This window comes from Rattus rattus, chromosome 4, assembly GCF_011064425.1.
Source record: "Rattus rattus isolate New Zealand chromosome 4, Rrattus_CSIRO_v1, whole genome shotgun sequence".
In the NCBI taxonomy this organism is placed as follows: Eukaryota; Metazoa; Chordata; class Mammalia; order Rodentia; family Muridae; genus Rattus; species Rattus rattus.
In genome coordinates this window covers 157,747,775-157,772,849 of record NC_046157.1, presented here as the reverse complement: position 1 = coordinate 157,772,849, position 25,075 = coordinate 157,747,775, and the positions used below count along the sequence as shown (strand labels likewise).

Genomic DNA, 25,075 nt, shown 5'->3' with positions numbered 1-25,075 from the left:
AAGGTTTACCTCTTAACACCTGGAGAGGCTATGTCTTAAAAAAATACTCAAAATATTCAGAGCACTTCTGCACCAGATTCAATGAACATAGAGTTACCGATACAGAGTGCTACAATAATGTATAATATCCAGAAAAGCGCTCTCTCTCTCTCTCTCTCTCTCTCTCTCTCTCTCTCTCTCTCTCTCTCTCTCTCTCTGTGTGTGTGTGTGTGTGTGTGTGTCCATGTGTTTATGAGATGGAGGATGAATGGAAAAAGAGACAAACAGAGATGGGGAGAGAGAGAGATAGAAGATAGATAGATAGATAGATAGATAGATAGATAGATAGATAGATAGACCCTCTATTATGTATCTTGTCTATCCCAGAACTTTCTATGTATAAACCAGACTGGCCTTGAACTCACAGAGATATATATGCCTTTTCACCTGGGTGCTTGGATTAAAGGTGTGTACCACCAGGTCTAGTAGTTAGGCTATATTTTTAAAAACACCAGGAGAATTCACTTTGCACAAAGTAAGACTAAACATGTACATTGTTGTCCAATCCACGATGCTAACAATTCTATCTAACTTACCACCTTCTGGTAGATTTTTATGTTAATATCTGTACATCACTTATCAGGAGCTATAATAAAGATACCCCATCTGCAGACAGGAGAGATGGCTTAGAGGTTGAGAACACTGGCTGCTCTTCCAAAGGATCTGTATTTAATTCTCAGCACCCACCTGGCCACTCAGATCTATCTATAACTCTGCTTCTGGTATCCAACACTCTCTTCTGGCCTCTAGTCACAGGACCAAGGCACAAATGTGGTGCACAGGCATATATAAGGGCCAAACTTGTATACATACAAAGCAAGGAAACAGTGCATCTGGTACAACTACAATTAGGGATTCTTTTAGCTTTACCCTTTTTGGGTAACCTTTTAGCTTCCAGTAGGCACAATGAATGGCTTAGCTTTTGCACACTGGGGACTGCTGAACTCAGTGGAGATGCAATGGGGAAAAACAACCTTGCGACCTTCCAGTATTTGCAACAATAGTGCCCTGCCATTGCCTGAATTGTGCTGGGATACTGCTTTCCACCAGTTGTCACCTAGGACATTTCCATGTCCACCTCCTTCTGCTTGGTCGTTCTAAGACAATATTGTCATTTCAAAGTTGAAGAAGCCATCCCAACTAATGGCTGCATCTACCCTGATGATACATTTAACCTCCAGGCAAATGGTTGCTGGGTTGCTCTGAGATCCAGTGGACTCATTGTAACAGGAACATGACCTGATCTCTGCACAGTTTCCATTAACAAGAGACAGTGATGGAGCCGTGGGTTCCCAAATATCAGCATCAGCTCAGATGCTGTGTCCAACATCCCATGAAAGAGCCATATGCTCCTTTCCCCAGGCATGATCCAAAGTGAATACACAGGTATGCACAGATCCCTCTGGGGGAAGAGCTGAGAATTAACCACTTATACCTGTACAAGGTTCATTCTGCTGGGAAACAGGCCTCGTTCCTGTGATGCGTTCTGAGTCACACTGAGAAATGGATCAAATTGGAAACTGGGAAAAGGCTCTAGGCTTTTATTAGGATAGCCAACTTCTACCATGTGCCCTCTTTTTCCACCACTCTTTTGAGTATATGTATGAAGCAGTATGCTTATGGGTTGCCCTGCTGTCCTGACTGCAGTAACGTTAGCTAGGTATGGCCTATTAGCTGTCTGCATTGGTACCTACAGACAAGGTCTCCACCTGTCTCTCTGTGGAAATCACTTAATCTGGCCACAACAGTTGAGTGATTCTGGTTACCTGTAACCTAATCTTTCTATTGCTATTATGGAAGCAGTAACTAGGAAGATGATCCTACCATTATTCCATCATTCAGAGAGGATCCAGGATGCTCATGAACCCAGCAGCCCCAATCACCTCATTATGTTCATGCATCTAAGTGGCCATGAAGAGCAGAGTCATCTTACAGACCCATTTTCCATAAGAGTCATCTTATCACTTCTGTTAGATTTGTGTCCCTGAGTCTCTGATCATGGCTCCATTAATGAAGCAGCACTTTATTAAAGTGTTCTGGAACTATGAAGGCTATTCAGGAGCTGCCCAGGGACAGCCTAGATTCATAACCCTTGGCCATCACCAGATTGATTAGATTCTACAGCACAGAAGAACATTTAACTGTTGATAACTCATGGGTGCAGGAGAATTGGCAGGCTGACCAACTCAGCTACCACACAGGTCCAGATACAGAGCTTTGACCTGACCCACCCCATCATCTACCTACCTAGAACTCCTGGAGCATGTGAAGAGACCAGCACTGCTGTCCAAAGCTGTAGGATCTCCATGACGCAAGGCAACAACAAAATGTCTGAATGTTTCCCAACGAGGATCCAGCATTGATGGTGGAACAGAAGCCAGAGGCTTTGAACCAGACCAATGACTCAATGAAATGAGCATTTGCAAGGAAAGTTGTTTTCAATAGTGTATATAGCGTGTGATACTGGTGCACTGCAAGTTTCAAGGCAGGATGGTTTTCGTTGTTGTTTCTTTATTTCATTGTTTTGTTTTCTTTGGGGGAGAGGTTGCAAGGGTGGAGGGGAATAGGCAGGTCTGCAAGATGACTGGGAACTGTAGTGCATGATGTGAAATTCACCAGGAATCAATAAAAAAAATTTTAAAAAGGAATAACTCTGTCAACCAGTTTAGTTTCCAGCTTTCTTTATCCAGTATCTAGACCAACCACAACCCCTACCCTCTCCTGTCCGCTGGGTTTCTCACTCCTTTATTGTGTGGCCCCTCTCACGTGCCTTCCAGCCCCATACTTGGTTTGTCCACTGAGCCAATCTGGGAGGCCCTATTCAAGCAAGATAGGGAACACAGATGGCTCTTTCTTCCAAGAAAGAGTAAAGGGATTCTCTCAACAACAAATAGGTTCAGGGAAATAGATTCAAAGTCCTCACACATGTCTGTTCCATGGCTCCACTCTGAGTCTCTGGACCTTGACATTGACACAAGACACTTCCTGAACCTAGAACAGTCTTCTCTGGCGATCTGTCTTTCTGATCACAAGGGTCCGACACATGCTTTCATTGCTGTCTGGCCTATGGCTGCAGGTATGAGTGTCCCTTTCCTCATTACTTGGGATTACTAGATCTAAGTGACTTATGTCCATTTATTAAAGCCATGTAGCAAGTGTCACCAGACCCCCATCATTCTTGCAGCGACCTTTTTCTCCATCTACTATCAAATATGCCACTTTGTGTGTCGCTCACACAGTCTGTAATGTCTTTCTACTGGTTAAAATTTAGTCCCAGTGCTAGTTTAACACCTGAGGATCTATGGATACCCCACCAATCGCCTTTGGTTGGACAATGACCCAACTCTAGACCCCTACTCTGAGACTTTACTTCTAGGTCATTATCTTACAATGAGTTTCCTAGAGAAAGATCCTGAGTTGAGACCTTTTGTGTCTTATTTGGTGAGTGTTTTTTTTTTCCAGAATTGAGACCTTTATAAGCCAGGGTGGCTGCAAGTCACTATGTAGCTCAGGCTGGCATGACTCTTGCAACTATCCTCCTGCCTCAGCTTCTCAAGGACTGAGATTGCAGGAATGAGCCACCCCATGGTTTGCAACCTTGGAAACTTGGGGTTTATTGTGAATTGCTCTCCGGAGAGTAGGAGACAAAGAAAGCAAGATATGTATGTGAGTGGGGGTTGTGGGGGGCAAAGCCAACTGGAGACAGGCTCCCGCTTAGACGGTTGGAGAGCAGAGGAGGACGGACCTCAGGCCAGGGGGTCCCAGATGCACCTGTCTCTATGTGACCCAGAGCAATCCTCTGGGAACGATGGGGTCTGTAGAGAACAGTCATTGTTGCTGTAGGTGGGCAGGCATGGATAGATGAGAAGATGATGCCAGGACACCAGTGGGATCTGTGACATCAGTCAACTCTTTTCACTTCTTCCTTGAATAGCAAACACTTCCTTGAAACTCTTCTCAAACTTGGACTCCAGTATGAGTCCCATTTCACCAAACTTAGGGTCCTAGAAAAAAAATCATAATGCAGACAAGGATGATGGTGGTCATTATCAGTAACAGAAACCCCTCCTCCTTCTTGGTACTTCTATTCTCTGAGGGACCCTGTTAGCTGCATGGTTCACTCACAGGTAAAGAACCTTAGAGTTTGGTATTTCTGATAATCCTGCCTAGGCGGAGTAAAAAGCAGAAAATCATCAGGCTGAGGAGATGACTCAGTGGGTCAGTGTTTGCCACACAAATGAGAGGACCTGAGTTGAGATCCCCAAAATCTGTGGAAAGGTGCATGTGGTAGCATGTGTCTGTAATCCCAGCACTCCACTGTGGTTAATAGATGCTTTGTCTCAAACAAGCTGAAATGTAAAAAATGACACCCCTCTACCGTGATTCTTGAGAATATTATAATATACACACTCATCTGGATTCACACAAAAACATGCATGCACTCATGAGTACATACACATCACACATATCTATATATATGCACACACAAAGTTTTAAGCTAGGATCTAGAAAGAGGGAGCAGTGATTAAGAACATACAGTACTCTTGCAAAAGATCCAATTCAATTCACTTTACTGAAGCCTCCGGGCTCCATAGGCATCTACACTCACATGCACACACACACACACACACACACACACACACACACACACACACACACACAGAGAGAGAGAGAGAGAGAGAGAGAGAGAGAGAGAGAGAGAGAGAGAGAGAGAGAGAGAGAGAGAGAGAGAGAGAGGTTTTTTCCAGACAGGATTTCTCTTTGTAGCCCTGCATGTTCTTGAACTTGCTCTGTAGACTGGGCTAGCCTCAGACTCAGAGATCTGCCTACATCTGCTCCCATATGCTGGGATTAAAATCCTGTGCCATCACACCCACATTTGACATACATATACTTTTTTAAATTATTCTCCTGTGTGTGTGTGTGTGTGTGTGTGTGTGTGTGTGTGTGTGTGTGTGTGTGTGGGGTGTTGGGCTTAATTTTCCTCTGGGGCCACTAACTTAAAAAATTCACTTCCAAGTTTTTGTTTTCTTTTTTGAGATAATGTCTCATACTAGGCAGGCTTTGAACTTAATACACTCCTCCATTTGCCTTTTGAATGCTACTATCACAGGCATGTACTACTGTGTTTGACACTCTCAGATCTCTTGTTTATTGATCCTTATTACAGGGAGATATGTGAAACTAAACTTTCCAGTAAGCAGGAAATAGGTGCAGAGTAACCCTGAGGATGAGATGCAGACAAAGAGGGATGCTGACCTTGAACGTGATTCTGTGATTCCGGAAGATGAGCCTCATGTCCTGCACGAAGTCTTCTACTTGGGAGTAAGCCTGATCACTCAGCTTTCTCTTGATTATGTCCAACCACATAGGCTCTTGCACGCCCACAGCCATCTCTCTAAACTGGTGAGGGAAATAGCCAGAGGAGCGTGAATACCATGGCTCAGCATTTACATTCCCTGGGGTCCCAGAAACTCCACAGAAACAATAGAGCCTGTGCTCCTCAAAGAGTAAGATCACAATCCCACAAATGGCCCTCTCAGTCACGAGACATCATGGAAGCCAGTGACCAGGGATTCACCACCATTACTTACATAATAATAATATGGCATCTTGGAAAAAAAGGAGCTCTCAGAACAGCAATAGACTCTCAAGAGAACATACTCACACTTCTGAAAGAAAAAGGGAGTCAGTCAGAGTGACATAGAACATGTACCCACAGGGAAGGCACCGTTCAAACCTATCTGCAAATTTGCCTAACATGAGTGCCTCTTGGTTATAAACTTGTATGACTGAGTTTTTATACCTAGAGGCTATGCTGCAGCAGCACAATGATGGGGTGAGGCTTGGGAGAGCAGGCTATATTGGATGCTATTCTTCTGGCTCCAAAGTATTTGTCCTTATCCAGGGGAAAGGAGAAAATATGGGGTTCACAGTAACTCACCAACTGTTCCTGGGGCACCATCTCCCTCTGCAGTATCTCAGATTCTGGAAGACTCTGTTGACTTCCTAAGGACTGCATCCTACAGAAGATGCAACTCCATGGTGTTCTGAAAGATTGGACATGAACTTAGCAGAGAACGAGACCATTAAAAGTGCCCACTGTTCCCGCACCTGCCATTATGCTTTTGGGAATGACTGACAGACTCATCTGGGGCAAGGGTTCCTGGACTCTGAAGGACCCCACTTAGGGTCTTAAGTTGCCAGCCTCCTTTCAGTGTCATGGCAGGAGCCTGTCCTTGGAAAGTGGGCTTTGTGATGAGTGGTGGGTCCCCATTTCCTGACAGAGGTGGCTGGGAGCAAAAGGAGACTAGGCTATTAAGTCTTAGCATAGGGTTGGGGATTTAGCTCAGCGGTAGAGCACTTGCCTAGCAAGCGCAAGGTCCTGGGTTTGGTCCCCAGCTCCGAAAAAAAAAAAAAAAAAAAAAAAAAAAAGAAAAGAAAGTCTTAGCATAGTAAAATGGTCTTCAAAAATATTTCTGGTAACCTTGGACTTCCTAGAGCCCATTACAATCTGGTGAAATGTGGGAAGTAGTCAGTCATGCATTTTTCCTTTCACAAGTACATAGAAACAAAAGTAACCAGGGTATTCTATCCCCAGTCTTTGAACGAGAGGCTTTGGTGCAGAACTTTGAGAAAAGGCTGTAGCGGAGTGTAGGCAAAGGCCCAGCCTTTATATCAGGAGACATGGCTTCCTAACGCGGAGAACATGCCCCTCTTGCTGACAGCATCTTGAAACAGCTCCCTGGGTCTTGCTGTTTGGTACCTGTTAAGAGCCTTTGTGTTTCCCACCTCAAGACCCAGGCTACCACTCCACAGGATGTTGTGTACAACAAGCTAAGGGTATCTAGGAGACAGAGAAGGAATCACATCCCACTTACATCTCAGCTTCCACTGCTGGGATATGACACTCTTCATGGAAGGCTCTGGAACATGTATCACAGCAGAAGAGCGTTCCTCCATCCCGGCACACCTCACACTCATCTGAGTTCTGAATGTAGAAAATAGAACATCTAAATCATTGAGGGATGGTGAGATTTGCAAAGCCACCACTGTGGCAATCCTCCACAGTTGACCTTTGCATGAGTCTACAAGAACATTGATGCTTCTACCTCGGATATTTAGTAAAAACATGAACCACAATTTGCAAAACAAGATTTCCTTGTCTTTAATGAAGTCTGGGAGAAGGGAAGCATGAACCAGACCCCAAACCATCCTTCCTGTAAAACCAAAAATCCTGACACAGAATACAAGTGTGGTGGTTTGAATAAAAATGGCCCCCCATAGAATCACAGGGAGTGGCACTATTAGGATGTGTGGTCTTGTTGAGACACCTATGGCTTTGTTGGAGGAAGTCCATCACTAGGGGCAGACTTTGAGGTCTTGGTAGTTTAAACCAGGCCTAGCAGCTCCTTCCGATCCAGATGTAAAACTCCCAGCTGCCTCTCCAGCACCATGTCAGCCTGCCTGCTGCCATGCCCTTGCCATGATGTAATGAACTAAACCTCTGAACTGTAAGCCAGTCCCAATGAAATGTCGTGGGGTTGTTTGTTTATAAGAATTGTCCTGGTCATGGTATTTCTTCACAGCAATAAAACCCCAAGACAATTAGCAACAAAATAAGATATTTACATAATCTGACTAATGTTCCAAGCATGTAGATAAAAGGAGTTTCTGAAATAAAATATTAAGTCCACTTGCCCATATAACAATGATGATATTGACTCATTTAAGGGAGATGTACTATGCATTTAACTTGATGGAATAAACTAAGAGAATACTGCATCTTGTAATTAAGCTGCGAGCATGCCATGCATTGAAGAAAGCCTCCACAGAGGAGATTTTTGACGGTGGCTCTGTGTCTAGAGGGTTAAGAACCTGTGGTAGGGCCTCTGCAATGGCAGGATATGAGTACAGGTGGCCAGGCAAGTGGATTCAAGGAAGCAAAAAAAAAAAAAATTGTTGGAACCTTGTAGAAAATCAATCCCACAAGACCCAAGAGAATGGGCATGTGAGACCTGGAGTCACTGTCACTAAAATCCAAGGACTGTAGTCATGTCAATCACCCAGGGTTGGAGATTGGCATGTTTAGTTTGTTTGTGAACTTGATACAGTCTAGAATTGTGTGGTTCGAATAGATATGCCCCCCCCCATAGACTAATAATGTGTTTGAATGCTTGGCCTATATGGGGTGGCACTATTAGGAGGTGTGACCTTGTTGAAGTGGGTGTAGCCTTGTTGGAGGCAGTGTTTTACTGTGGGAAAGGCTTTTCGAGGTTATATACGCTCAAGCTAAACCCAGGATGGCACATAAGCGTCTTCTGCTGCCTGCACGTCAAGATGTAGGACTCTCATTTCCTCTCCAGCACCACGTCTGCCTGGATGATGCCATGCTTCCCATGGTGATGCTAATGGACTAAACTTCTGAAGTCTAAGCCAGTCCTAATTAAATGTTCTCCTTTCTAATAGTTTCCTTAGGCATGGTGTCTCTTCACTGCAATAAAACCCTATGACAAGAATCATCTGGGAAAATAACCCCTTGGGATGTGTATTCTAGAGTATGTTAATTACAGTTAGGCTTCCTGGAGTCTGTGAGCAGAGAAAGTGAGGTGAGCGTGACTGTGCACTCATTCACTGTTGCTCTCTGCTCTTGGTGATGGCAGTAACATAACCAGTTTTAGGTTCCTAGCCCCTGAACTTCCCTACCCAGATGGATTGTAACCTAGGATTGTGAGTCAAGCTCTTTCTCTTTCAAGGTGCCTTTTCCAGGATGTTGCATCATAGCAAAAGGAAAGGCCACTAAGACAGAGACCAAAGCACTGCCATTATTCTCTGTAAGCATAAAAGAGAACTTCGTTCTATGAAAGGGAAAAATCCCCCAAGTTAACAGAGGTTGAACTTCTTGCCAAGACTAGTACAGACTGCCTAGAGTCAAAGTTAGTTTTCATCTAGAAAAAACTAAACCTTGGGGGCTGGGGATTTAGCTCAGTGGTAGAGCGCTTACCTAGGAAGCGCAAGGCCCTGGGTTCGGTCCCCAGCTCCGAAAAAAAAAAAAAAAAAAAAACCTAAACCTTGACATTATTTGTTCTTTGTTACTATAGGGTAAGATCTACTTCTCAAAACCAATAGACTTTATAGAACAATTATAAAGAGACCAATACACATCCATTGTATGGTATACAAATATATGTGTGTTCAAGGGCCAGAAGTGAACTATGAGTGAACTGCTGTGTGGGGGAAGCCTGGCATAACAGCAAAATTAAGGCTCAATGTTACTGCTGCCTAAATAGCTGGAAAAGTCAGAAGGCCTAAATGGGGTGGGTATATGGATTAAGGTATCCCACTGAGGAGATTAAGGCAATAGAATCATGGGTTTGAAGACAGCTTGAAGACTTGTAACAAGAGTAGAGAAAGAGAGAGAGAGAGAGAGAGAGAGAGAGAGAGAGAGAGAGAGAGAGAGAAACATAAGTAGCTGAGAGGCCTAGGTGGTCTACTAGTTCCCTGCCCCAAACTGCCCCCGTGGGAAGCCCCTAATAACACCTATGATCCTTGGTTAGTGAGTGAGTGTTTCCTGTCATTCAGAAAAGTTTTCAAATGAGTTCCTCATAATCTCCCTTATATGTTGCTGGGGTTTTCCTACGATCACTGTTAACACAGGAACCAAGAAGTATCAAAATAACATGTGTACAGGAACACACACGTTCCTGGTCCCAAGTTCAAGGAGAATGGTGACAGTTTGAGAAATGAGAGGTGGCTCAATAGGAACATAGAAAATTTTCAATTCAGGTATGGTGGCACATACTGGGAATCTCAACACTGGAAAGTCGAGACTGGAGGATCAGGGGTTCAAGTCCATCCTTGGCTACATAGTGAATTTGAGGTCAGTTGGTCTACACGAGATTCTATCTCAAAAATCTCAAGGAAGGAAGAGAGGAAGAGGGGGGGGAGGAAGAAAGAAAAAAGATGTAAAAGGTGTGTGGGGCGACTCCTTTTATGTAGTCCATGAACTATTGGGAATTTTTCTACTTTCTTGTGACTGTCTGAGGGACAAACATTGCAGCTTGAGGACTGGGCCACCACTGGGTGAGTAGGTAGAAGGGAGGTAGCCAAGGTGATAGGGCCAACCATTCTAAGCCCAGGCAATTTCTGCCTTCAGGAGAAGCCCGTCCTTCTGCATCATTCTCGGTGGTTTGCTCTACTGCTGGACCACTTTCCTTCCCAGGTCCTTCTCTTCCTTAACATGCAAAGGATGGAATTCCTCAGGTTTTCCATCCGCAGCCACAGTCCCTCCAGATGATCACAGTCATTCCAGCTGCAGGTTTCCACCTGTGTCCTCAGCCTCATGGTGTCTCAACTCTCCTCAGCTCCTCATGTTCCAATGCTCAGCCATGTCTCCTCTAGGGCCTCTAGCCCTAAGTGTGGCTCAAACTCATCCTGTTAAACTCTGAACCATGTTCCTACTGTTCCCTGATCTTTTCCTTGTCTCTACCATTCTATATAACGCGCTCCATGTGCCACAAACCTATCCTGCTTCTGTCCTCTCATTTCTCAAATCCACCCAGTTCTTTGTCTTCTGACCACTAACTTGTAAGCTTCTTTAAAATGTTTCTTTGTGGGTGCTGATACTCTGCGATCCTAGATACATACCGGCTCCCGTCTTCTTCATTTCTAAAATGAATTGGTGCAATAAAAATATTTTCCAACTAAAAAAATAAAAACCGTTTCTTTGCTCTAGCAAGCTCCATAAAGTACAAGGATACAGGTGAGCAGAGGATGGACAGGGCCTTACGTATTAGGATGGTTTACCTACGCCCGAACACCAGCCAAGCTGACTGGTGATTTGCTCGGTGTGATGGTTTTGCCTCCAATCAGCTGTGGCTGGCTATGGCTCTCTTCAGACTGGTCCCAGGGTTTCTATGAGAACCTACTCACTCTGTAGGCAACTTTCTGTGGGACAAAGAGAGGTCCAGACCTAGAACTTTCACAGGAGGTCTGGCCTCCTGAGTTCTACCTGCACATGGATCTGATCTAGGATGTTTTACTGTCCTTTGCGAATGGTATCTCCTCCTGTATTTGCTCTTTACCCTTCATCCAAAGCTAGCCAGACCCACTGTCATGCAAGGTTCTGTCCCAGGGACCCCAGTAATCTAGAACTCTGTCTCCCACTTTGAGGGTAAATGAGAATATATGATCCCATGTAGTCAGATGCTTCTGACCCAAACACCCACAGTGACTTCTCCTACCTTGGTTGTGGGATAGGTTTGATAATGATGACTCTTTACCCACAGCAGCATACCTAAACCGACAGGTGAGTCGCTTTAAGGGAGAGACAACGCAACAAGAAGAAAGCTGGGGCTTTTCAGGGATTATAATTAGGAGTCAGTACTTACGTCTGAGTTAGCTGGGAAATGACGCAAATTTTGCATTCTCTTCTGAAATAAAATTTGAGTGATAATATTAAGTCTAAGATATGATTATCCATTCAGGTAGTCAAATGATAGTTACTTAAATTTGTTTTATCGTCACCAGCATTAATCTTACTTCTGAGATATGTCTCACTTTAGCCCAGGCTGGCCTTGAACTCCTGATCCTTCTGCTTCTACATTCTATGTGCCTGGAGTTCAGTTTCTCAGTCAGTGAGCTATGAAGCCAGTGTCCAGTGATATGTGGCCTGTTGAAGTCTATGCTGCTGGCTCTCTAACATCTCCAACTTAAAGCAGTTAACATTCAAGGAAGATCTTGCTCTACCCACACTACAGGAGCATGAGGGAAAGCACAGGCTGAAAACCAGCAAAGAAAGCAGTAGAGGAGGAAATGAGAGGTGACTAAGTATAACAGCCCAACTCGGGCACCATCAGTAAGATACTGTGTATGTAAAGTCACGTGGTGAGCACTCACCTTTTTTCTCTTGCCATATATCCGTGGAGGAATGGGTAGAAAATTTCTCTGCAAGATAAAAAGGACCTGAATATGTAGGTATCTGTATTTTGATGGTATGAGTCTTGCATTTCCAACCTCCTCCCAAAAGTTCTGCCTGATTCAGACCCAAGTGTCTGACTCCATTTCTCTCTTGTTACCTACACACTGTAGCCTAGAAAGACCCGCCTTACATCCATCTTTGTCTGCATCTCCCGTAAGTCCTGAGAATTTTCCCCGATAATCACTGCTTCAACCTGTCTCTGTTCCCACCTGACTCACTTTAGCTTGACTTTCTATACCAGATCTAGCCAATCAACACCCATTTGTTGCTTGCATATAGGTTGTCACAGACTCTGATGAATTTGGAGCATACAAAGACAGAAAACCTTGTATAGGAGGGGGCATGAGGAGAAAGCTCATGGAAGAAAAGAATCTCTCTCCTTTTTTCTTCTCCTCCTCCTCCTCCCCTTTCCTACTTTCTCCACTTCTTCCTCCTCCACTTCTTCCTCCTCCTCCTCCTCCTCCTCCTCCTCCCCTCCCTCCTTCTCCTCCTCTTCTTCCTCCTCCTCCTCTTCTTCTCCTTCTTCTCCTTCTCCTCTTTCTCATCCTTCTTCTCCCTCCACCCTCCTCCACTTTCTTCTTGAGACTGGGTTTCTCTGTGTCCTAGCCCTCTTACTTGCACCGTAGAGGCCTCAAACACAGAGATTCGCCTGCTTCTGCTCAGGAGTGTTTGGATTAAAGGCATGTGCTATGACTGCCAACACAGAGAACCAATCTCACACTGTTTAAGAAGGTTCTCTTGGAGCTGAGGGACTAGGGCAGTCAGAGTGGGGAGAGATATTTGAGCTAAGAATTCTAAGATAAATACTCAGGCTTGCTGGATAAAGAGATAACAAAATCATGTGAGACTAGCTCTTTCAAATAGAACTGTAGATGTGTTCTAGCTAGTTTGGTTGTTAACTTGACATACATAAGTTGAAGAATTATCTATCCCAGATAGACTATAGGCAATTCTGTGGGGGTGTTTTCTTGATTAAGAATTGATATAGGATGTCTAAGCCCACTGTGGGTGGTACCATCCCTAGAAAGGTGTACCGAAGTTGAATAAGAAAAGCAGTTGAACACGAGCCAAGTAGCAAGCCTTAAGCAGTGGTTTCTGCTTCAGTTTGTGCCTCCATATTTCTGCCTTGAGTTCCTATCTTGGTTTCACACTATAATGGACTGTAAGCTGTAAGCCAAGTAATCCTTTTCCTTCAACAGGTGGGTTTTGGTCATGGTGTTTTTCATAGCAGCACAGGAAGCAAGGTAAAACAAGAAGGCTGGGCTTTGTTTAGGGCTGAAGTCTTCTTTAGGTCACTCAAAGCCCTAGGTTCAACCCTGTATACCAAATAATGATGGTGACGGTGACATGTTTCAACCTCCATTTCTTTTTCTTTTTTTTTTCTTCTGAAACAGGTTCTCTCTGCATAGCTATGGTTGTCTTGGAACTTGCTATTTAGACCAGACTAGCCTTGAAAACACGTAAATCTTCCCATCTCTGAGTCCCAAGTACTGAGACTAAAGGCTTGTGTCAAGATGTCTTGTCTTCAACTACCATTTCTTTTTTGTTTGTTTGTTTGTTTTTGTTTTTAGTATAGAACAGAGTTTATTCAGGGTAAGAGCTCAACTGCTATTTCTAACTTTAAGGACATCATTGATATCTTGTCTGAAATTTGAATTTGGGGTAATTTGGGTGGAATTAAATCCCTGCACCTACAACTTTTGTTGCAGGATATTTGATAACACTGTGAACCCTGAGATTGTGTTATTTACTGAAAAAACCTGTTTCTAGTTGTAGTGTGGCTCAGATTTTAGGACACACCTTCAATCACTCTGATTGGAATATAGATAGGCCCTTAGTACTCACCTTTAGTCACAAACAATGAAGGTGAAGTTAGTTTGTAAAAGGAAGCACCAGTGTTTGAAAGTGTTGTCTAATTGAGTGGCAGACAAAGTGATGAATCAGAAAAAGATTTGATAGAATAGGATATGCCCAACTCTGGGTAGAGAGAGAAAAGGGAAGCTACTTACAGGGCAGCACAAGAAGAGGTAAAAAAGAGAGAGAGAGAGAGAGAGAGAGAGAGAGAGAGAGAGAGAGAGAGAGAGAGAGAGAGTTTTACCAGCAAAGTTTTACAGAGACAGGTTGAAGAGAAAACAAGGTAGACATAGGTGAAGAAAGAATGAGCCAAAGAATGAGAAGGAGCCAGAAGAACAGAACAGATTGCCAAAGGTATTATGAGGCCAAGCAGAGCAATTCAGGAGAAACTGAGAGAAACCAGATTGAAACAGTCAGCTTGGAAAGGACTTAGAGCCAAAACAGCTGAGATGAACCAGCCAGCCAGAGTTCAGAAAGTACTAGAAAGGATGAGCTTATTCCACAGTAAGTCTCAGAGGCTGAAAACATTCCAGGCCTAGATAAGATTGTACAGTGGCTGGAAGTTTCTAGGCCTAGGCCTAGGTTAGCATTGGAGGCAGTACAACTCAGAAATTACAATTACTTCAGATGAATAAAAGCTATATTTACAAACCTCAAAGGATGGGTTATGCCAAACACAAAGTGCACCCCCTACATCACACAGGTGCCTTCATTGGAACTCTCTGAATGCTCTTCTTGCTCTAGACTGTTTTCCACTTTCTTTGACCTCAGGCAGAAAAATCCCTATTCAGAATGACCATTCCCTCCTCAGAGGTTCTGTATCTCCCATTTGTCAATACCACCAAGGGCGTGCCTCCGATGAGCTTCTGAATGAGAGATGCCTCTCTCCTGAGTGACAGGAAAACCTAACTGGTATCTGGGCGTTCCCATAACTCAATACCTATTTGATCTATAAACAATGCAAGAAGAAGCATTGACCTCCCTCCCCTCATCTGCAATACCTGGATCAGAAATTTCAGGGGCCAATTATAGCACCGCAGACTCAATTTCCAGTTCTTTGATCTTCCATGGCCTCCCATGATTTCAAATTCAGAGGGTGTGACCCACTTCCCATCCTGGCACTGTATAGACATCACAGATATCCCTGTAAGATCACAGTAGGTTAGTTCTGAGCCTGCTTTGTCCCTAGGACTCAGATTCATGATCTCCCACCGCACTGGATCTAGAGCCACCAAATCTATGCTGAAAGTCAATAGCAGAAGAGTCAGGCCTCTGGCCTGGCTTCAGGAGTCCCAGCTCAGTCCTGGGATTCCCTCAAGAGCTTTCATGAAACCTTGCATATTTCTTTCATTTTCATTCATGAAAGAGATGATAATCACGACCTTTTAAAACTACTTCAGGGAATTGTGTTCGCAGCCTTTCGCCACTGCCTCTTGCTTGCTGAGCTCCAGCCGAAGGAGAAGGGGGGTAAGTAAGGAGGTGCTCATACCATGGCTCGTACAAAGCAGACTGCCCGCAAATCCACTGGTGGTAAAGCACCCAGAAAAACAACTGGCTACAAAAGCCGCTCGCAAGAGTGCGCCCTCTACTGGAGGGGTGAAGAAACCTCATCGTTACAGGCCTGGGACTGTAGCACTCCGAGAAATCAGACGCTATCAGAAGTCCACTGAACTTCTGATTCACAAGCTCCCCTTTCAGTGTCTGGTGCGAGAAATTGCTCAGGACTTCAAAACAGACCTGCGCTTCCAGAGTGCAGCTGTTGGTGTTTTGCAGGAGGCAAGTGAGGTCTATCTGGTTTGCCTTTTTGAAGATAGCAACCTGTGTGCTATCCATGCCAACCGTGTAACAATTATGTCAAAAGACATCCAGCTAGCATGCCACATACGCGGAGAACGTGCTTAAGAGTCCACTATGAGGGGAAACATTTCATTCTCAAAAAAAATTGTTTTTCCTCTTCTTCTTGTTATCAGTAGTTCTGAATGTTAGATATTTTTTCCATGGGGTCAAAGGTACCTAAGTATATGATTGCGAGTGGAAACATAGGGGACAGAATCAGGTATTGGCAGTTTCTCCACGTTCATTTGTGTGTGAATTTTTAATATAAATGCAAGATGTAAAGCATTAATGCAAGCAAAATGTTTCAGTGAACACATTTCAACAGTTCAACTTTATAACAATTATAAATAAACCTGTTAAAATTTTCTGGAAAAAAAAAAACTACTTCAGGGTCACCAAGAAACAAACAAGTGACCAATTGCACAGTGTGACTGGGTCCAACCGGATGCTGTGCTCTCAGGCTGGAGAACAATCAGTCTTGGGTGCCCCAGGCTAGGTGGAGGTGGAATCCTCAGCTTCAACTAAGACTGTTCCTGGTTTCTGCAACTCAGGATTAGGTGACATCATTTTCTATCCAATTAAAGGGAATATTGAACAGAAGTTTGTCCATCCCTGCTGTCATAGGTAGACACCATCAAACATAAATCCTATCCCATGGAAATAGAGACTATGATTTTTTTTTTAAAAGCTAAGGATATGTTTGGCATCTTCGTTATTATGAAAATGCAAACAAAATTGCTACCGCACCATTTCACGCCCACCAGGATAACCATGACAGAAAACAAAAATGGAACCGCAGCTTTTGGCATTGGGAAGTTGGAGGCCCCCTTCATTGCTGGTGGGAACACAGAGCACCACCAAAAACCATTTTGGTGAGTCCTCACTGAGCTCAACATACAATCACCATATGACCTAGCAACTCGGCTTCTGTGTGCCTCAACCTGAGTATGTGTGTTCCTACACATGTTGACCTTGAATTCTCAAAACACTATTTATTACATGTGAAACGATCCAAACTGATGACTGAATGGTGAAAATGTAATGTGTGTGTACAGCGAAATATCATGTTATTTGTCAATTAAGGCTATCTATTACATATCATCATGGTAAGTGAAAGCAGGCAGTCACAAGTGGCCTATATTACAGGATGTTGTTTCATGAAATGTATACAATGGGCAGATTTATAGAACAGAAATCAGATAGGCGATTGACTAGTTGGAGTGGGAAGGAGCATTGACTATTCACGGACAAAGGGAGGCAAATATATTCTCATCGTAATCGTTTCTGATGAACAAAAAAAAAAAATTCCACGCATCTATTAGACTCTAATTGCTGAACTGTACAGTGTATGAATTATAACTCACTAAAACCATTAAAAAATAGAGACAATGTAATCCTTTCTGTTAACTGTCATCCACAATCTCCTATTAAGAGAGATCTGAGATGAAGACCACCACACTGAGGCTTTATTTCGTGGAAACCTTTATGGCATAGTATTGAAGAATATGCTATACCAACGATATACATTTATCCTCATGGATCAGGCTTTAAATTGTTGTCCTCTATTTTTAAAATAGGAAATTCAGCCTCAGAAAGTCCCCCCACCTGCCTCTATAGAATAAGAACACCTCACTTGGCAAATCCGAGGCTGGAACTTGACTTCTCTGATTTTCAGTTCTGTGATGGTCTCACCATGACTAGTGTCATGCCCCAGGGCTAATGACCCAGGGACGTGAAGACAGAGGCCCATAGCCTCTTCCCATTTGTGTCTGACCAGAATGAAACTACACAATAGTTTCCATCTGTGGATGGAAGTTCATAGTATTTTTTTTCTGGTTCTCTGCGCATCTCGTGGCCACATTCACACTGTCATGAGCATCTATGACGTATGGTTTCTTCAAGTGTGAAAATAGCGTGTCGGGATCCCTTCCCGATGTCAAGCCATGCTTGCCCCACAGTTCCTTAAGTGATTGCATTGTTACGTGTGATTTTTAAACTTATCAATTGCAAATTAAAAACCATGAAACCTACCTTGTTTGAATTTATCCTTGTGTAATACTCCCTTCAAGTTACCACACGTCACAGGTAGCAACTCGGCGTTAAAATTGGCCATTTCCTTCCTGTGCCTTCTTGGACCTGGAAAGAGGATTTTTTTTTCCTTCTTCAGTCTCACTTTGCAGTTGCTCAATTCCCCCTTCTCCCTCTTGGGGTCATTCCTTTAACACTTGGGACATTTTGATCCTCACATCTCTAGCTTCTAAATCTTTCTTGCAAGGGGCATATTGGATACATAGTGACAAAACACTTTACCCCTAATTTATAAAAAAAACAGAAGGCTTTAGCAGAGAAGTTGGGACTCAATAAAACTGTCCTGATTCCCGCTCTGGTTTGCACCATTGACTGCTACATGAAACACACAGCTGTTGTCAGGTCATGGCAGGAGTGTCCAGATGCGCTACTTACTAAAGGTGGTAGCAGGGAGGGTCCTCTTATCTCTCCATCTTGGCACTGACTTGGGGAGATAATGGGCAACCTAGCAGCGCTGGGTGGGATCATTTCAAATTTGTCTTTATGTCTGCTCTGTTTAATTTCTCCCTCACAACAGTGTTTTTGTTTTTTGTTTTTTGTTGTTTTTTTCCTGTCTGCAGCTGATAGAGAAACCCAGAGAGTTCTAGAACAATCTGAAAACAATACAGGAGGTGGAGAGATGCAATGACACAGAAGTAGAGATGAAATTCCTAAAAGTCAAGAAGTTTTTCTCCCTGTTATCAAGGCAGAGACTTTGATGGAGTGGGCGGGAGGTGGGAGGTGGGGGGGAGGGGAGGAGGCGGGGTGGGAGGGTAGTGGACTGTCCATGGCGCCGAGACTAAGTGTGATCAAGACTGCAATGGACTTGGGTTGGCATAGATGACCCTCTTACATTAGAAGTAAACAATTTGAGGTGAAAGACAAGGCACTTGTCCAAGTCCATTGCAGGCAAAGGAAGAGAAAACTTGGACCCAGGTCTTTGCCCAACACTCTGGGCCACCTTCATGTACATCACTGCTGGGTGACAGACACCCTGTGTGTGGCAGAGATTATAGTCTTGAGAGTTTGCAGATCAAAGCAGGCAGCATTGTAGTGGCACAGGGCTCGGAACCTTGTTTCAGCCGCATCATCAAAATTCTTGTTACTATTTCAAACACGGTGAGAAAACAGGAAGTGTCTCTATTGGGCAATTCAGCCACATAAGCTGTTATAGAAACCAATACTCTTGCTTTCTCTCTGTGGATGGTGGGACCACCAAGCAACATAAGGTCTTCCACTCAAAGTGGCTTTCCAAGGGACTCTCCACTCTTGGGCTTCAAGATGTCACTGACACTCTAGAAGGCTAAGTTTTGCTTGGAAATAGCCCATTCCCCCTCTTTCTTCTGAGGTCCCATGCTGATAGCCTACTGGGAAGATTTCCACCTGATTCATTCCAGCAACTATCCCTCCTCTATTCTAACCTGACTTGGTGTAAAAGCTTTGGCAACAGGATCAGCCAGCACAACAAATTCAGAGATCTTTTCTCCCTAACACTGTGTGACAGTTTTCATTGTGGGACTAGAAGGCCTGCTGGATTACCTTTTATTGAACATGTTTAAGGCTCAGATTTTGAAGAGATAAAGGAAACACTGATGTCTGTTTTAGACAGTGGAGAAATTGGTATAGGGAGATTCGGATTTAGATCTAGGTACATTTTATATCCTACAACATTTTATTTCCTAGCAGAATAACTGAGCAAGGCAAGATTGAGTTATTGTTGCAACCAGAGGTATTTTTGCCCATGAAATAAATTGAAATCCATCAGTAACCCCATAAATACAATTGTGGTCAGAACATAGTTTAAAGTTATGTAAAAATAGTTGTTATGGCCAGTCTTAAACTTTAGAGTAACAGACTTGTCACTTCTCTGCTGTTTATCCAAAAAATTTATAGAAGGCTCAGCAGTTGGGATCAATTTAGTAAATGGCAAAGAAAGTGACCTGTTAGTCTACTCATGTCACTAATGACACAGGAGTTTCTGTGGGGGGGAAATGGAAAGTCTTTTTTCCTCTTGAGTTGGCTGAGGTGGTCCCCTGGAGTCCTGAACATCCTAAGGCAAAGTGTCAAACCACAGTGTGACCACAGAACACATCAGTGGAATTAAATCGTGCCATCAGGGCCCCTCACACCAGGCCCCAAACGGAAAGCTAAATTCTTTTAATGAGGTAAACCTGATGTCTGGCCCCTCTTCTCTCCCTACTGTGGAAGTGATGGGAGTGTGTCATGGTGGAGAGAGAGCATCCTATACGTCCAGCATCTTCCATCAGACAGGACCTGCTCAAACACCTAGTCATCTCTGTTCTCTTCAATCTCTCCAACCCAGTGCCTCCACACCAGCTGCTAGGCAACAGAGGCAGAGCCCCATGGGACCATAGAAGAGCGATGGTGCCAGCCCTGCTTGCATGCTCTAGTCTGGGCTTGCCCGGGCTGACAGAGGGGAATTGCTTTAAATTGGAGAAAGCATGAAGGTTCATTCCTTTGCTGTTCGTTCTCTCAGACATGGTCTGACTGTCTCAAAAATTGAGTATCAGGTCAGAAAGGGATCTCAGCTTCTCCTGTGGAACACTACTGCTGCAGAAACGGACCTGGAGGGCTACAGGGCCTGTCCAAAGTAAGAAAGAACTCTCCAGAAGGGGAAAGGTCTGCTTTCTGCCTCTGAGTCACCAGATTTTAATAACTGATAAGTAAGAGAAAAGCATTTCCATAAAAATACAGTTCAACTCAGAGGAAAGGTGTTTACACTCTTGCTCCTAACAGTTTTATTCTCAAATTGACAAGACAGTTGAGTAGTTTTTTTTTCTTTGTTTTGCTTTCTTTTGTTTTTAATCTTCAGATTCCCCCCAACCCTTATCAGACAGACGGAGATGGGATGAGATCCAAAGAAGCTGTCTTACCCCTGATCTTAGCAGAGAGTCCTGGGTTCTTCATTTTCTTTCTCCTGAAAACTGCCTGGGCAACGGCTCTTCTGCCATCTAGGAGGGACACAGGCAAATGCAGAGTTGGAAATGCACAGGGGAAAATGGAAGGAGCAAAGAATGGCTCCTGCTACGTCAGGGTACTTTCTCCACACACGGTGGATAAGAGCTCTCAACGAGGAGCTGTGTTCTTCCAGACAGAAGTCAGGGTTAAAGCATGGGAATAATTCAGTCGTTTTAAAATATTGGAAAGAAATCTATTCGTCTGCACATGAACATAATTGATGAAAATGTTTTCAAAAACTCAGCCCAAATAATGTGGTTTTCATAATATGCATTCAAAAGACGGATGCAACTACTCTTTTCTCCCTTCCGAACAAAAATGTACACATCGGTCAACAGCACAGCCAGGTCATTATCGAGAGCTTAAGACTCTTAGTTGGTGAAATTAAGACCCAGTTGGATTCCAATGCCTACTTCATGGACCGATGCAAAACTGATAATCATTTGGGAAACAGCATTTAGCTTTTGTTTAGGAAGAAGCAGACCCTTAGACAATTACTAAAATCAGATGGCGGGACCGTTTGTAAATATATACACAATATAGAAAATATCACCATGCATATTTGTGATTAAATTGTTCAAAAACATTCTAGGGTCAATTGGTATCTATCTATTTATCTGTCATATATCTATCTATCTATCTATCTATCTATCTATCTACCCATCATCTGTCTATCCCTTTGCGTGTTTGTGGATATATGTATCCCTAAAGAATCCCTGTCATGGCAAAGGATGACCATAGGTCAATATTTAAAAAAAATAAAAATATAGATCACATTTATTCCAATAACCAAATACAACCAATGTATGCATTTTTGCATACGTGTGTATGTGTGTATATGTATGTGTTCCTATGTGTGTATATGTGAGTGTGCTTGCATGTGCATGGAGGCCAGAGGTCAATGTTTGGTGTCTTCCTCAATAGCTCTTCACCTTAGCTGTTGACCCAGGTCTGACAGTAAATCTGGGACTAGGCTTATTAATCAACCACTGTGAGGGGTCTACCCATATGTGCCTCCCCAGTGAGGGAGTACAGATGTGTACATTATGCCCAACTTTTTAATGTGGGTGTGAGGAATCCAAAATCAGTTCCTCACGCTTGTGACCACTGAGCCGTCCCATCAGCCCTTCAATGAACACATTTATAAATATGGACTGTCAGTCATTTCTATCTCTAAGTACATCTTTCTCTATACATACAGATAAATTCTTACATTAAGAGACCTGAATTTATAGGCAAAAACGAATGCTATCACAGGTACATAGATAAACAAATATCAATTTTCTTATCTCTCTCTCTCACACACACACACACACACACACACACACACACACACACACACTTGTACATATGCACATGCAGCTTGGCTGCTTCATTTATCCTTCTTGTAAACATTTTTCTAAATCAACAAAAAATTTTATTCTGAGGATGACAGCACCTCCCTTTCAAATCTGGACCATCCTGTGTACCAGAAACAAACCATTTGTAAAAGACATTGTAGCACTGGGATGCTTTGTTACAGCACCTTAACCCATGTCTTCGTGTAGCTATAAAATTTTTGTGGGAAGGTGGAGATTGCACGGTGCTTAAGAGCCATAAATGTGTAAGCATGAGGAAATGAGCTCAGACACCAGCGTCCATGTAAAAAGTACATAGTTATGTAACTACAGCTATATACCTATAGCTGTGTACCTATAGCTGTGTACCTATAGCTGTGTACCTACAGCTGCGTACCTATAACTGTGTACCTATAGTTGTGTACCTATAGCTGTGTACCTATAGCTGTGTATCTATAGCTGTGTACCATAGTTGTGTACCTATAGCTATGTACCTATAGCTATGTACCTATAGTTGTGTACCTATAGCTATGTACCTATAGCTGTGTACCTATAGCTGTTTACCTATAGTTGTGTACCTATAGCTATGTACCTATAGCTATGTACCTATAGGGCTAGTGTTAAAGCACTGGAGACAAGCAGCTCATGGAGGCTTGCTGACTGGCAAGGGAATATGGTAGAGAATGGGAGAGCAGGATATTCTATATCCTATCACGGCCTATACATGCCGGGGCAAGTATGTGCACCCATATGTACCTGTATGAATACAATACACACACACACACACACACACAATCATGGTTCAGAAACTCACAGGCCCTCACGTACGCAATGGGCAGCACCTTAATAAACTCAACAGCTGTGACTGTCCCTCCATTTGCTTACATTTTCTCCATACAATCATTGGCTTCCTCCGCTTTGGTTTTGACCAGTTGTAACCTTTCTTTTTTCCTTCGAAACAAAACAAAACGAAAGAGAGAAAAAGGGCTATAAGGGAGGTTGGAGCATTTAAGAACCCTTATGAAAGTAGGTTTTGAAAAATATAAGCCTACAGGTGAGGGTGCAGCCTCTGGAAGGACATGGCAGGGTATAAGAGCAGAACCCAAACACTTGAGGTGATACCTCACACTTAGGAGGTCTAGGGATAAGGGTAGCTTTGATGACACCCGCCTTTCAGAATTACCAGACCCTCACTCTGGTAGGCTCTGTCTCACTGAGGTGATGCCACTCAGTTAAGGACATGGTCAGAGAATGGATAGAATGGAGGACCCACAGTTAGTAACCTTCCTCAACCACAGACTAGGCATGATGCATGGCACTGGAACCCAGATTCACAGCATGCCCAGTTCATGGGGCACTGTCCACCGTCATGGTGACCAAAGAGAGCCCTGTCCAGGTGAGCTCAACTATTATCAACACTTCTTTTCTAAGGATGTGTTCTCTTAGAACCTGTGTGGAAGCCAGGCATTTACATACCTCCCTCATGCAAAAACAGTGAGCTGCATTTTAGCCAGGACCATTAGAGTCAGGAATTATACTTTATAAACTTGGTTAAATAGCGCAGGGAAGGGCCCATTTGCCACCATTGCCTTGTAAGACAGGGACATTCCTGTACAGTCCTCATCAGTCCCCACATAGACCTGTGTGTGCAACATCTCCCTGGCTTGCTCCACACCACAATCTTTGTGGATCCTAGCAGAGGGACAAGAAGAAATGCACCCGATATACCAGCATGTCACGCCTAGATGTTTCTGTAAGAATTTGAAAGCACAGAGACACAAAAAGATCTCTCCAACTGTGTGCAACTGTCTACAACCCTCCTGCTCCTGGAGGCTCTGGGGGGCGACCTATTTCCTTGCCTGTCCCAGGTTCTCAAGATCACAAAGGTCTTTGGTCCCTTCCTGCACCTTCAGACTCACCAGACCTGCATCCTTCTGACTAGTCCTCCATAGCCATTTCTCTTCCTGCATCTAAAAAAGGTTCTCCACTTCTTAAGACCCATAAAATCAGATTAGTTCCTCATACAACAATGGTCGAAAACATTCCCCCAACCCACCAAGGTTTCTAGCTTAAGGTTTTTTTTTTTTTTTTTTTTTTTTTGTTCGGAGCTGGGGACCGAACCCAGGGCCTTGCGCTTGCTAGGCAAGTGCTCTACCACTGAGCTAAATCCCCAACCCCTAGCTTAAGGTTTCTTGTAGAGTGTCTTTGTCATTAAGATAACAGGTTCAAAGAGTACACATGGACAGACCCATGGCTCCAGCTGCATATGTAGCAGAGGATGGCCTTGTTGGGCATCAGTGGGAGGAGAAGCCCTTGGTCCTGCCAAGGCTCGATGCCCCAGTGTAGGGGGATGTCAGGACAGGGAGATGGGAAGGGGTGGGTGGGGAAACACTCTCATAGAAGCAGGGAGAGGGGAATGGGATAGGGGGTTTATGGACAGGAAACCAGGAAAGGGGATAACATTTGAAATGTAAATTTAAAAATATCCAATAAAAATTTTTTAAAAAAGATAACAGGTTCAAGGGCAAGGAAACCTCAGGGGAGGTTACCAAAGTCAACCCCATTATCATACATAATAACAATAGTAATTCTGGGATAAATAACTTATAAGGAACATCAAAAGCATGTAAACAATCTTTGTTTCCTTACTTCTCTTCTTGGATTTTCCTGCAGGAATTTTCCTCCCAGTGTCCATGGCTTCTAGAAGACAGTAAATGGCAATAGGGAAAGATATAATGAACAGAAGGTAGAACTCTCAAGACCATTCACACTGAGAGACCTTACTTACAGCAATGCTTGGATTGCCATGTCTTTCCTCCTCCTAGTAGAATCTAAGCCCAGTGAACTGACAACTGGGAATCCAGGGAGAGCCTTGACCATTGTTGGCCCCCCAACCTCCCTATGAGACATGTTATATATTAACACATTTTTGTACAAATAAAATGAGAATGGGGTAGGAAGTGTTCTAGGCAAGTCCTGATTA

At 43.6% G+C, this 25,075-nt stretch overlaps 1 protein-coding gene and 1 pseudogene across 1 annotated transcript in view; one reads left to right on the top strand and one right to left on the bottom strand.

The window, feature by feature from the left end:
- Nucleotides 1-3,770: 3,770 nt before the first annotated feature.
- Sp140 (SP140 nuclear body protein) overlaps nucleotides 3,771-25,075 on the bottom strand; it is a 47,115-nt gene continuing 25,810 nt past the window's right edge. Inside the window, exons 12-22 of the mRNA XM_032901518.1 lie at nucleotides 24,742-24,789; nucleotides 22,978-23,043; nucleotides 20,671-20,748; nucleotides 17,741-17,845; nucleotides 14,875-15,017; nucleotides 11,938-11,985; nucleotides 6,921-7,030; nucleotides 5,984-6,089; nucleotides 5,634-5,711; nucleotides 5,299-5,442; nucleotides 3,771-4,043 (exon numbers count right to left, since the gene is read on the bottom strand). Coding sequence (XP_032757409.1) covers nucleotides 3,945-4,043; nucleotides 5,299-5,442; nucleotides 5,634-5,711; nucleotides 5,984-6,089; nucleotides 6,921-7,030; nucleotides 11,938-11,985; nucleotides 14,875-15,017; nucleotides 17,741-17,845; nucleotides 20,671-20,748; nucleotides 22,978-23,043; nucleotides 24,742-24,789 — 1,025 coding nt within the window. The 3' untranslated portion in view covers nucleotides 3,771-3,944. The remainder of the gene's footprint in view (nucleotides 4,044-5,298; nucleotides 5,443-5,633; nucleotides 5,712-5,983; nucleotides 6,090-6,920; nucleotides 7,031-11,937; nucleotides 11,986-14,874; nucleotides 15,018-17,740; nucleotides 17,846-20,670; nucleotides 20,749-22,977; nucleotides 23,044-24,741; nucleotides 24,790-25,075) is intronic.
- LOC116899578 lies at nucleotides 15,312-16,016 on the top strand (annotated as a pseudogene).